Genomic DNA, 14,185 nt, shown 5'->3' on the forward strand with positions numbered 1-14,185 from the left:
TTGATAGAACCCCTGCCAGGGTAATTTTTTACAGCATTATCCCTTGCATTCACTTCTGTTCTGATTTTTCCCCTCCCTCCAACCCCTCCCCCAGATGGCAAGCAATCCTTTACATGTTGAATAGGTTACAGTATATCCTAGATACAATATATGTGTGCAGAACCGAACTCTCTTTGTGCATTTCAAAAGATCTGTGATTTCCCCATTGTGGGCCCTTTTCCAAGAGACTCAGAGCTCAGTCTTTCCATTTCTAAGTAAATGGAATTAGAGAACTGAGGGGGCAAAAAATATTCCTCCATGGATGGTTCATCTTTATGGTAATTAGTCTCTCTGACCTTAGTCTGACCAATTCTCTGAAAACAGGCACTTGGGTAAGTGCAATTACTCATTCTGCAAGGCTACCAGCTCTTTCCCAGAATCTCCCAGAGATTTCTCCATCAGCTGATTTGGAGGAGGGCAGGAATAAAACCCTTTGTCCCCTATGCTGAGTACTAAAGTTAAAAGCAAGGTTCCACTTGGTTACTGAGGGGAAAAGTAATGTCAAAGCAGAATAAGGAGTCTTTGAAAAAGGCCTTAGAATTTTGAGAGTTAAAAAGGGGCTTTAGTGATCATTTAAGTCAGCAGATCTAAAATGTTTTGATCTCAGGACCCCTTTACACACACACACAAAAAAAGCTTTTGTTTATGTGGAACATATGGATTAATATTCACTGCACTGAAAATTAGAATGTCTTAGTATTATTTCAAAAATTGTTTTTGACCTCATGGACTCCCTTGAAAGGATCTTGGGGATCCTAGACCACATTTTGAGAACCATTGATTTAGTCCAGTGGATAAACTTAGTCCATTGGGGGTAGGGCTTTGCAGTGGCTCAGCCAGAGCTTACATCAGGCAAGCTTCCCAGAGCCTCTCTGGGGCACCTAGAAGACCCTGGGGGTGACCCAAGAGGTGGAAACCCAGAATCCCCTCTCTATTCCAAGTCCCAGACCCATCACCCCCTTCCTAAAGGTGGTTAGCCACTTCTCTCCAAGGGGTATCCTTATCTGCCTTTCCCCCTGTCCTATAGTCAAAGATCTGTTATGTTTCTCTCTGACTCCCCCTCCCCATTAGGAAATGAACTTCTGGAGTGCAGACACTGTCTTTTCTTTCCATGTCACCTTACCATAATACTTGCCACATCATCCAAACTTAATCCATGTTTGTTTCCATTCATTTCAAGAAGCTAGGGTACTGAATTTACAATCTGAACAATCTGTCTTTGAATCCTGTCTCACACACTTAGCTATATGCCCCGCTAAGCCTCAGTTTCCACATCTGTAAAATGGGATGAAAATCACATTTCACAGGATTGTTGTGAAGATCAAAATGAGATAACATATGTGAAGCATTATATAGAATTTATAATATGTATATTTAATTATATAGAAGATTGTGCATATGTATACACACATGAGAATCACAAACTAGGGGATCATGAGACTATTGACATAGATGCTGGAAGGAACCTCATAGATCACTTAGTTTAACCACCTTTTAAAAATGCATATATATACATTTATATATATTATATTATGTATAATATATTATATATATGTATATATATATATATGTATCACATAGAGATATTTTTTATTTTGCTTTGAAGTACAACACCCATACACAAATTCCCCTGATGCTTTGGTAGATTATTATTATTTTCAGATCTTTTATTTTTCTCTTTCACCTTTTTTTGGTAACAAATAAGAAAACTGAGTCCCACAGAATTTGTGATTCACTCTAGAGTTCAAAGGGAGAAAGTATCAAAGGTAGAATTTGAATCCCGATCCAAAGCTATTATTCTTTTCATCAACTAATTTGTCTCTGGGTCCCGGCTTGGACAATAATCAGTTGTATGATCTTGAGTAAGTTTTTTTTTTCCCCCTCTAAACCTCAATTTCCTCATCTATAAAATGGAGCAAATGATGCTTATAGTCATGTGCCCGCCTCAAAGGGCTGTAAACAAAGGAAGTGCTTTTTTTTTTTTTAACTTGAAACTTCTCTAGAAATCTCAATCTTTGGTTGCTTATTGAGAAATGCACAACAGGAGAAAGATAATTTCCTGGGAGGAAATTCCTCTACTATCCTCCATGAGAAACTGGACTCCCATCACCATTAGGGTTTTGTCATTTTGTCAATACGATCCACTACTAATTACTGATCATGGCATCTGGAAGTCACCTACCCCCACCTCATAATTTTATAGATAACAAAGTTGAGGCTCAGAAAAGAGAGGGATTAGCCAGAATTTGCACCCAGTCCTTTGAGCTTCAAACTCTTTCTGTTACTTCCACCATCTTTTGTCTACTAATTACATTTGCCTTCTCTCAGTGGCTCCTCAGAACTGTAGGCTTATAGTTCTGGGTGCTCTGACCTGGCAGCTGCCTCTGCCCCTCACACATGCGCACGCGCACACACACACACACACACACACACACACACACACACACATACACACACCCTCCCTCTTCCCAGGAACTCCGAAGCCTCCCTCCCCACCCTCTCCCTGCAGCTGGCCATCTTTGTCCTCTGGCTCAGGACTCAGGATGGAGAGTCAATGCTATGGACCACTGTTGCCTAGCAACAGCCTTTTCAGAGAAAGTTCAAGGTGAGCTTACTGCAGGAGTGGGGTGGGAGTGAGCCAAGAAGATGGAGGAGACAGGGGAGGAACAGTATTCTCATTCCCTTTCCCCTCATTGCCCCCCCCCAGTCCTAGTCCTGGGTCCCAGACCACAGTCCAAATATACCAGACTAGTCTCTTCCCATGTCCCTTTGCTTTAGTTCAAAAGGCATCCATCCTTTGTCCCCCATTTTCTGCAATATGTCCTACTTCCTTTATTTCCCCACAAATGTCTTTGCAAGCCTGAGGATCGTAAGGTTTTAGAATTAGATCGGACTCTAGAGATCACTGAGTTTAACTCCCTCAGTTTACAAATGGGGGAAACTGAGGAACAGAGCAAAACCAAAAATTATCATAGGTTCTGGAGCTAGAAAGTGCCAGGAGACCTCCTTTGTATTTCCTCCAGAGATGGCCCCTCCCCATTGCTTGCTTCCTTGTACCTCCAGAGTTCAGACCTTTTCTCTTTCTTCAGGAGTAGCCAGAGAAGCTAGGGATTCTGGGTGACGCATCCTAGCTAGCTTCATTATCACTCCCTCCCTAACAGAGTGGGGTGATGAGAGAATTGTGACATTTGTCGAGCAAACCGGGAGGATGACAGAGAACAAGAAATGAAACCTGCATTGAATAATAATTGTCCCCCAGGTTTAATCCAACACACATTTATTAAATGCCCTCCGAGTTTGAAGCATTGTATCACACTTGAGATTTCACAGAATGATTTCTCCTTTGTTATCCCATTGTGCCCTCACAACAGCCCTGTGAGGTAGGCGGGGGAGGGATCGATCACCCCCATTTTACAGATGAAGAATCTGAAGGCCAGGCAGGTTGATCTTATTTGACAGGCCAGGATTCTAACCCAGAGCTGCCGAGTCCAGAGCTCCTTTCCCTACTCTGCTTTACGATTCCTTTCTAGGTACTGAACATGACCAGAGCCCTGAACCTTTTGACCCCACAGCCTGGCCTTCAGGAGGTCCGCCTGCCCAGTTCTATGACCTCCCTCCATGCTGCCCTCTCATTGCACTCTGGGTCTTATGATTGGCCAGCTGCCTCTTTCCTTCAAACTCTATTCTCACCTAGCTTCTCCCCTCAATCTCACTTACCATCAGCCATCAGTCCAAGATTACAAAGGAGGCTCCTGAGTGAAGTTACCCCAATACTAAGATAAAGATGAAAAGTGAGAGGTTGAGAATACAGCCCGGATTCCCACTTCCCAGATAGCATTCATTAAAAATGTCCGAATGGATCAGCCAATGAGACTGGATTTATTTCTTCTCTCCATCCCAGGTGTGTTTCTACTGGTTAAACACTGGGTGGATTTAAGAGCATGGGAAATTGGGGGAAACGAGGGGAGGAACAAGGTAAGGAAATATGGACGAGGTCGTTGTATCATTGACTTCAGATTTGGAAGTGACCTTGGAGGGCATCTAGACCATTCTATTTGACAGATGGGTAAACCGATGATCAGAGAGATGAAGAAATTTGCCTAAAACGATTCAGCCAGTAAATAAATAGCGTGAGGTCTGCTCATTCCCCAGAAAGGAATTATGGGGAAGAATTCAGACGGAGAATGGTAGGGATGTTGGATCAGGGGTCAAAAAATGTCAGAGTGGCCAATTGGACCGACCCATACCTGAGGCAGCAATCCCTTATACAACATCCCCAGGAAGGGGTCATCTGGCCTCTGCTGTAGACCTCTAATGAGAAGGAAGGGGCCTTCTTCAGGCAGTCTGTCTTCCCCATGGACAGCTCTTCTTAGGTAGAGCTGAGATCTGTCTCTTGCCAATCCTCAACTCTCTACTTCTACTAATTCTCTCCGGGCCAGGCAGGGCAGTCCTACCGCTTCTCCCACACGATAGCTCTTAAGATATCTGAAGAAAACTATCATCAGATTTAGAGCTGAATGTCCCCAAGATCATTTAAACCAAACCCCTTTGTTTTACACACAAAGAAGTTGAAGCCCAGAGGTAAAGTAACTGCATCAAAGAACCTTAGTTTAAGGACTAGAAAAGGCTTCAGAGGTCACTTGAGCCATCCTACTCGTTTTACAGATGAGGAAACTGAGTTCCAGAGAAATGTAGTTACTTGATTAAGGTCACAAAGCTAAAAAGTGGCAGAGTTGAGATTCAGACCCAGTTGCCTTCGATCAACTTTCATAGAACATGGTGTCCAGTCCGCTCACCATTTTGACCACTGTCCTTTGGACACAATACCACTGGTCAATGTTTCTCTTAAAATGGGACACCGGAACTGGACACAATATTCCAGATGTGGTCTATTCACATCTGGAGAGGAAAAGGATCATTAGTCGAGGACTGTTACCTTCCAGATCCAAAAGTCCCCTCTCCCCAAGACACTTAAGGGATAGTTACTCGGGAAAGAGCTTATGGTCAATCAGACTGAGTCTTCCCTGCTCCCACTTAGGGCCACATTAGATCTGGAACTAGAAGGCCTCTTAGACATCATTTTGTCTATACCTCTCACTCTGCAGATGAGGAAACCGAGGGCCACGCAGGTTAAGTGACTTGGCCACCGACACGCAGAATTTTATCTCCCGCCTTGACCACTGGCACACAGGCTTCTATCTCCTTTTTTCCACCCCACCCTAATTTTTTCCCTCAGTGATCATCTAAGGGTAGAGATGGGTCTTATGGATGCCTGGTCCCCTCCACCCACTCGGTGGCACCCCAAAGCCCCTCCCTCTCATCCTCTCTCCAGTTCCTCTCGTTCCCCTGCCCAGTCATGCTCCATTGATTACAAATAGCTTGTCTGCAGAGTGCTGGACTTCTCCCCTCCAGGTGGCTCCTCTGGGAGAGGCTTCTGTTCACTGCCATAGGGTCTGCAGGGTGGTTGCTCCTGCCCACCGTTGCCTGGTTGGCTGATATGACTGACTCGTCCATTCATAGCTTTTCTGGCTTCTCTTTCATCCTCCTCCTCCTCCTCTTCCTCCTCCGTTTTCTCAGGGGGTCCGGTGGGTGGCTCCTGGTTTTGGACCCTCCTGGAGGGCCGGAGCAAGACCCTTCGGAAGCCCTGTTTGAAGCGGTAGGAGAGGAAACCGTAGATGATGGGGTTGGCGCAGCTGTTGGCATAGGGCAGCACGACCACCAGGAAGTAGACGCCAAAGAGGGAGGGTTCCTCGGGCAGGGGACAGACCACGTTGACGATGTTCAGCACGTAGAAGGGCAGCCAGCACAACACAAAAAGGGCCACCACGGCCACCACCATGCGCGTGACCCGCCTCTCGGACCGCCGCCGCTTGGAGGACGTCACCTGGACCCGCCGGCTGGCCGAGCGCACCTTGACCACGATGAGAAGGTAGCAGAGGCAGATCACCAGCAGCGGCCCGAAGAAGCCCAGAGCCGCCGTGTAGACGATAAAGCCCGTCTGCCAGGCGGCGGCCGGCTCGGGCCACTGGATGTGGCAGGTGTTCATGCCCCGCGGGACTCCCGAGAAAACGACCACGGGCAGCACCACGACCGCCGAGGCCACCCACACGGCCGCGCTCACCGCCCGCGCCACGGGAGCCGTGCGCCAGCGGGACGACCTGGTGGGATGCACCACGGCCAGGTAGCGGTCCACGCTCATGACAGTCAGGCAGAAGATGCTGGTAAATTGGTTGATGCTGTCGACGGCCATGACGAGGCGACACATCAGAGAGCCAAAGGGCCAGTAGGAGAGGGCGTTCTGGGCAGCCAGGAAGGGCAGGCCCAGCATGAAGAGCTCGTCAGCCAGGGCCAGGTTGAGGATGTAGACGTTGGTCACCGACGGACTCACGGTGTGCCGAAGCACCACGTAGATCACCAGGGAATTGCCCAGCAGGCCCACCACGCACACCGCCAGGTATACCAGGGGGATCAGTACGCCGCTCACATCCAGGCCCGTGCTGGCTGGGGATACGGACAGGTTTCCCGTGAAAAAGTCTTCTGGCCAGCTGAGAGAGGCATTCTCTGGTCCTGAGGATGCAGACGCTGGAGGAGGGGGGCTGGCGATGTCCATGCTGGGTGGAGAGGCCAGCCGAGCGGGAGAGGGGCAAAGATGGCGGTCAGCAGAGTCACCTTCGAGGGCTACAATCTGCTCCAATCCTAGGGAGGAAAGACCCGGACTAATTTTATATCTGACTCTATGTCTGCTTTTGTCCTCAGAGTTATGGGATGTCATCTACTGGATTGTCTGGTCTAGAACAGTGAATGCTTAGCTAGGGTTTTAGTGACACCAGTTGTAGATATTGTGTCAGAATCTGGTTCCCCTCACTACCACCCTCCTTCTGCCTTCTAGTCATCTATATTATCCCAATGACACACACTCACACACACACACACACTCACTCACACATACTCACACGCACACTCACACATGCACACACACTCACACACACGCACACTCACACACACACACTCACACTCTCAAACACACACTCACACACACATTCGCACACACACACATGCACACACACACACTCACACACACAGATTCACATATGCACTCACATACACTCACACACACAGACTCACATATGCACTCACATTCACACATGCACTCACACACACTCACACACATTCTCACACATGCACACATGCACACACACACACACTCATACACACTCACATACTCACACACTCGTATACTCTCTCTCTCTCTCTCACACACACACACACACACACACACACACACACCAGTCAATTGCATAATCTCAGATATGAAAGGACCCAGAGATAATGACCTCAACCTGTAATCCTCAATGTGGTATCATTGACAATTAATCACCCAAACTTCTGCTTGAGACCCCCAGGGTTGAAGAATCTACCAAATGTTGCCCATTTCATTTTTGGACAGTTCTGCTCCTGAGGAAGTTGTTCCTAATATCTAGATCTTCTCTCACTTCTAGAGTTTTAAGAGACCTCAAAGTCCATCCAATACAATCCTCTCTTTGTTACAGATGAGAAAAATGAGACTAAGAAAAAGATAAATGACATTTCCAAAGATTGCATATGTAATAAGTGCCGGTAGGATTTGAAGCCAGGATGTTTGCCTCCCCTCTATCACAGGGCTAGGGAGAAGGCTTGTCCATAGCTGGGTGGGGATGAGAGCCAGAAACTTCTTTCTTTGACATGATGATGACTTGATTTACAACCCTTCATGTTTTCTTTCCTTTTGGCCCCACTTTATCCCCCAAAGGACAGCCCGACGGTTGACTTTAGGGCTAGAAGGACAGACCTTGGAAAATGTATCTTTTTTCTATACAGGTAAAGGAAAAAGAGACAGTTTTCTTCTCCCCCAAATCTCTCCTGGCCTTCAGAGTTACCTCAGAGAAACCACTTTCTCTCCCTTATCACCTACTCATTTTACTCTGATCTCTGAGTTCTAGGAATGGGGATTGACTGTAACATTTGAAAAGTAAGGTCTCCAGGGGCAGCTAGATGATGCTACAGTGGATCAAGCACCACTCCTATAATCAGTCAGGAGGATGTGAGTTCAAATCCCATTTCAGAAACTTATTAGCAGTGTGACTCTGGGTAAGTCACTTAGCCCCAATTGTCTCAAAAAAAAAAAAAAAAAAAAAGGAAAAAGAAAAATAATGACTCCTAGTGGTTTTCTGTCTGATAGAAGCTCCCTGAAGTCAGGGACTATTTGATTGCTGCCTTTGTGTCCCTGGAAGCAAACACAAGGGCTGCTACATAACAGGTGGTTGATTGCTCATTGGAGTGGAGATAATAATTTAATGGAACTAAAAAACAGTGACTTTTCTTAAGTTAAAAGATATAAGTTTTCTAGCCCATTCTCTCTTCATCAAAACTGGATCTACATTCCTTGGATCCCTTTCACCATCACCTAAATCTTTGATCTCAGCCATCATAGATCTCTCTGACTCTGTCCCACCTCTATTGCCTAGTTTATGTCCTCCTGTAGCCTATTGTCCCGCCCAGCTCCATATTGTAAGGTCTATCCCAGTTCTATCATTTTTTACAGAGACCCCCTAGTTCTATCCCCTCATTCCACCCAGAAATAATCGTAATGGTAACAGCAATTTGTTTCCCTGGCATTTTATATAGCTCTTTTCCCACAATTCCACTAAACTGCCAACGTGAGGATGATCATTCCCAATTTCAAGATGAGTAATCAATGGCCCAGAGAAGGACACATATCAGTAAGTGGCGGAGCGGTGTGACTGACTGTATAAGTGATTGACCAACCAACTGAGCAACTGCCTGCCTGCCTCCCTGCCTACCTGAGGGTTTCAGGGGCCAGTGAGTCTGAAGAGGAGGCGTCATCCTCAGAGGATGCTAAGATTCCCCCACACCTTCCTACCCCTTTCCCCAGGTAACATAGAGCCTCTGCCTGAGGACAACTCTTAGCCAATGATACTTAGTAAAGAGAGAGGAGAAGTCCTCCCCAGAGGCAGGGCTAGTCTTAGGCATCAGTAGAACAGGGGGCTGCCTGTAGGCATATTCCCTCCTACTTACACCCTGGTCTCTGCCCTACCCTAATTGCACCTCTAGGGATCTGGTTCTGTGAGTCTTGATGTCTCTACCTTTCTTTAAAGTCAAATGATAAAGAAGTTAGTATTTTGGTTATCTGGGATAACTAGAAAATCCAGGAAGTCCCAAAAGTCTCGGAGGGGGAAGAAATGATAAAGAGGGAAAAAACCCGGATGTAAAGGGCAAGGATTTTTCCATTCTGCCTTCAGAGCCCAATGGTGACACTGCTCCCATTGTTCTGCAACCCACAGGAGCAGAGCTGGTCCTTTCCAACCTTGCCCCTGACCTCCTACCATTGGCCCATCCCAAAGCTGGTACAAGGATTTGGGAAGACACAGGTTCCTAGAATTTATTTAGCTTTCTCTGACCCTAATCATGGCCCATCCTGGATAGTTTCTTGCTATATCACCCAGCCTTTTGGTGCTTCTGCTATTGGCCCAACCTCTTGGGATTGTGTGGTCCTGAGCGGTAAACACCAGCTCAATCCGACACGCTTCAGACCCTCAGATTGTGCTTCATCCCTCTCCTCTACTTCCACTCCTTGCATTGGGCATAGTAAATCAACATTACCATTATTGCTGCAAAGGATCTATTGAGTGACTCCTATACATTAGTGTAGTGTGTTAGACCCAACCTTAGAGTCAGGAAAACTTGAGTTCAAACTCTGGCCACTAATACATATTGAGTATGTGACCCTGAGCACTCTGGGTCCTGAAAAGGAGGCTCCAGCATGCATTGGTAGAGAGAACTTACTCATCCTGGAGTTCCTCATGTCAATGAAATCCCCTACTCCCTGTCTAGTCCCTCTCTCTAGCTCTGTGACTTTACTCACCATCACTGCAATTTTGAGGGAAAACCCTTTCTAGCCATCGTTCCCATACGTGTATTGTCTCCCATTAGAACATAAGCTCTTCGAGGCAGGGATTTTCTGTTTTATTTGGTGCTCCCCGAGCTTAGTTCAATATCTGACATGCCGTAAGTAATTAATAAATTCTCATCCATTCATTTATTCCATGTTGGTTGAAACTTTAGAGATTAAGTACCACAAGCCCCTGTTGTCCCTCCTTACAGATGCTCTGATGCCTTAGGAGAGAAAGAAGGAACCCTCAAAGTGGAACTACTCTAGCTTCCTATGCTTTGAATCCTACTGTACTGAGAGAACAGAGACAGTGAATTATATTTGCTGCTTCTCTCCAAGAACCCACCAATTTTTCTGGCCCTTCTCTAGCTGCTCCTCTCCCTCCACTATACACAAACTTAGGGCAGAAATCTCATGTTCAAAAGCTCCCACTTCCTTTCAGAGAGGAAATATTAGAAAAGAGGGCAAAACTGTATTATCCCCAGAAAAACAGATTGATTTATATCTTCCTCTTCTTCCTCCCTTCTCCTTCCTGCTCTCCCAGCACTGGACTTCACCTTTCTTGAAAAAGTACATCAGCCTCTTGGGAGAGCTGAGAAGCAAGACTGCAGCTCTCCATAAAACTTCCAAAATTAGCTCTGCAATCTAGGTGACGTCTTCTCTTTCCAAAGGACTCAGATATAATTTTGTTCACTCTCCTGGTCTGAGAGAAGGAGGGAAGGATGGGCTATTCTTTTCACTCTGAGATCTTTGCAGAGGATGGACTCAATGTCCAGCTCCTTGTGGTTTAAGGAGCTCTGGGAATCTAGGGCCCATGCTACAAAATGCAGGAATAATGGAAGGGGGAGAGAGAGAGAGAGAGAGAGAGAGAGAGAGAGAGAGAGAGAGAGAGAGAGAGAGAGAAAGAGAGAGAGAGAGAAAAGCTTGTTCAAGGTCACACAGTATGTCCAGGATTTATAGTGGCCCCTTCCAGATTTTGAGCGGGGGTCCCATGACCCTCTAGTGCAGGAGCTACAAGGGCATGCTGTAGACTAGCACTTAAATCCATGCTAAGGCTCATCTCCCGGGGCTCCCCCAACCGCACCCCCTCTCTACCCCATCTCTGTCCGAGGCTCTGCCCTTGGGACACAGTGAGTCACTGACTGCTCCCCTTCCTGCTGTGTCTTTCTGGCTGGTCCCTCATTCTTTCAGTTGGTTCAAGTTTTCCACCCACTCAGCAGTTCCCTGAAATATCACAGAGTCAGAGAGAGTCAGAACTGGAAGGAATCTCAGAATTCCTTATATTCAGTCTATTGATCAATCCTGATCAATGATACTTGGTCAATTCATCTCCATCCTTTAAAGCTCAGTTTAAAGACCATCTCTTTTTTTGTTACATCTTCCCTCCAACTGCTAAAGAACTTTCTCCTCTGGTCCCACCCCCACATTTAATTGGTTGTTTGCCTGTCTTTTATTCCTTTATCATATTAGCTGCATGGCTCAGTGATTGGAACACCAAGTCCGGAATCAGGAAACCTTGAGTTCAGATCTGGCCTCAGACACTTACTAGCTGTGGGCTAGTCTTGGGCCAGACGTCAAATCACTTTACCCTGTCTGCCTCAGTTTCCTTATCTATAAAATGACCCGGAGAAGGAAATGGCTAACCCCCTGCAATAACTTTGCCAAGAAACTGCAAATGGGCTCATAGAGAGTCCAGCACTATTGACATGACTGTATAGCAACAACATAAAGTATTCCATATATTTTACTTATCAGTATTAATGTCTTATTTTCCTTCTAGACTGTGATCTCCTTAAGAAATAATCTGTTTTATAACTTTATGTCTCCTCCAGAGCAACTGGAAACTATTTCTTGAATGAACTTGGAAATTCAGATTAGAGTCAGAGCCTAGATTAGGACCCAAGACTCTTGATTCCCAGTGTAGTCCTGTTCCTATTCCATCACACTGCTTACAGGTTTCTTTTTGCATCTACCCATGTCCTGTAGCCATGAAATCAACTGAATTTCCCCATTCTGGTCCAATCCTAAGATTTTACTACTTCCTTTATCCAGAACCCAGCTTAGCCTAGCCTAGACTAGGAATTTTGATTTTCTACTTTTCCTTCTGAGTTTAGACCAGAAGAAGAGGGAGGGGAAGACCTGGAATTGGTAAGAGCCTATGGAAAAGGCCAAGGAAAGAAACTTCCCCACAGAAAAGTCTTCCCAGCTCTAACATCCTAATTTTGGACAAAGGCCCAGGAACTAAGGCAATCGGGATCCTCTTGATTTGGGAGTGAGAGTTTCTGGGACAAGGAAAGCTTCTTCCTCCCTATTAGAAGGAGGGATATAGATTCTTGGTCCTTTCCCTAAATGGTGGGAGCATCAAAGACCTGACCCCCTGATCATTCCATACTCCTATTCCACTTCATGGAATTAAGCTGGCAAAGTTCTAGGGGGAAATGTCCCATTCTAGGCAGTGGGACAGGAGACAAAGACTACTTGGTCATTAGAGAAAAACAGACAATTCAGGAGAGCAACATGGCAGATTGCAAAGCGTAGAGTAGGGGAGTTTGGAAACTACCGCTTCCACTTGGTCTGTGACTTTGGGCATGTTACTCACTTTCCTTTCCTTCACTTTCCTGATCTGTAAAATATGACGGGTGAACAGATGGTCCCTTAGGCCCCTTCCCACTTTAAGGTGCCTTCTGGGCCCAGCATTCTATGATCTATTGCCCTTTCCAGTCCCACTCATCTCTAGCCCAGCCCAAAAGTTACTCTCAGCCTTAACATATTTTGTCTTAACGTGATACATTTTAAAATCTCTTCTAGGTCCAACATTTAATGTTCGATTGTCCTTTCTCCTTCCAATTTTCTAGACCCTAATAGTCTATGTTCTAAGTTTCTTTCGAATACTAATAATCTAAGACTGATGGCTCTATTTCCAAGTCCCTTGAGATAATCACAGGAGGTTTTCCCCTCCCTCCACTTCCCCACTAAAGTCTGAGAGCTCCAGCTACCACCTGAAGCCACCTTCCTGTCCCATGCCGACTCAAACTCTGGCTCTAGGTGGAAGAAGACCAGGGAGGGGGCTTGTCGGGCTTAGCCTCAATAGTAATAGAATTTTCGACCTCCTTACCTTCTCATCAGATGAGGGGCTCCCTCGATGATTCATCTTCCCTTGATTCCCTTCGATTTGGGTTAAGGTGCTCCCACAGCTCCTTCCCTGGACCCAGGGGATTTTTAAAGTCTGGTCTCCTGTTGAAGCTTGGCCTCCCAGTGCCCAGTCTCCAGAATGCAGCTGTGCCCCCACAAGGGGGCACGCCACTAGCCCCAAAATGGTCACACCTGTCTGCTGAGGGTCTCCCATGTGGTCTCCATCCCCGCCTTCCCATTGATGCTGAGCGATTCTCCCCACATCTCTCAGATGCCTCCTGGGTACGAGAAAGAAGTCAAGAGGGGGTTGTTGGTGAAGGGGGGAAGAATTTAGGGAGAGGCCCTCCACGAGGAAAGGAGAGCTCCTGAGGGTGTTGGGCAGCCTCAGAAGCCAATGAGAATAAAGGAAACTCGGTAAGGAGAGAGGGGGAGAGGACTGAGGTATAAAAGGATGAAGGGGTTGGAGAGACACAATGAGTGGGTAGCAAGATGGAGGGGGAGTGCTTAGCAAGGGAGGGAGAGATGTCTGAGGAGCAGGAGGAAAGGAGGAAGGAGAGAAAGAGAAGGGGAGAGAGAAGGAGTGATGCAGAAAAAGAGGTAACAACAGAGAAAGGAAGAATGAGGGGGTGGGAAGGAGAGTGACAGAGAATGACTGTTCCACAGATGGTGACAGGGAGCCAGGGAAGAGGAGAAAAAGAATGAGGGGGTGTGGGAGAGAGAGAGAGAGAGAGAGAGAGAGAGAGAGAGAGAGAGAGAGAGAGAGAGAGAGAAAGAAGGAGGAGAAAGGGAGGGAGGAAAGGAGGGAGGGAAGGAGGAGGGGCAGAGGGGGAATGCAGAGAGCAGGTGCCTAGTGTAAGAGGATAGGAGGAAGGACAGAAGGTTAGGGAGAAGAGGGGAGGGAAGAGGAGCGAAAGGAGGAGGGGGCAGACCCTTGTTACCGGGGAGATTTCAGCCACCCACGCTGGGCCTTGGAGCTAGGAGCTAGTTAAAGTTAGAGAAGTGGGCCCATCGGCAGAAGGCGGTGGGGTGCCAGCCCAAAGCAGGCCCCCGCCCCTGCAGCCTGCC

General features: G+C 46.7%; 1 protein-coding gene across 1 annotated transcript; it reads right to left on the minus strand.

Annotated features, from left to right (window-relative positions):
* Positions 1–3,299: 3,299 nt before the first annotated feature.
* SSTR3 (somatostatin receptor 3) lies at positions 3,300–13,827 on the minus strand. The gene is made up of 2 exons (XM_051961787.1): positions 13,104–13,827; positions 3,300–6,735 (listed from the first exon to the last, which is right to left on the minus strand). The coding sequence occupies exon 2, from the start codon at positions 6,647–6,649 to the stop codon at positions 5,408–5,410; it is 1,242 nt and encodes a 413-aa protein (XP_051817747.1). The 5' UTR covers positions 6,650–6,735; positions 13,104–13,827; the 3' UTR covers positions 3,300–5,407.
* Between the last annotated feature and the right edge of the window lie 358 nt (positions 13,828–14,185).

The sequence above is a fragment of the Antechinus flavipes genome, chromosome 5, assembly GCF_016432865.1.
Source record: "Antechinus flavipes isolate AdamAnt ecotype Samford, QLD, Australia chromosome 5, AdamAnt_v2, whole genome shotgun sequence".
Classification (NCBI taxonomy): domain Eukaryota; kingdom Metazoa; phylum Chordata; class Mammalia; order Dasyuromorphia; family Dasyuridae; genus Antechinus; species Antechinus flavipes.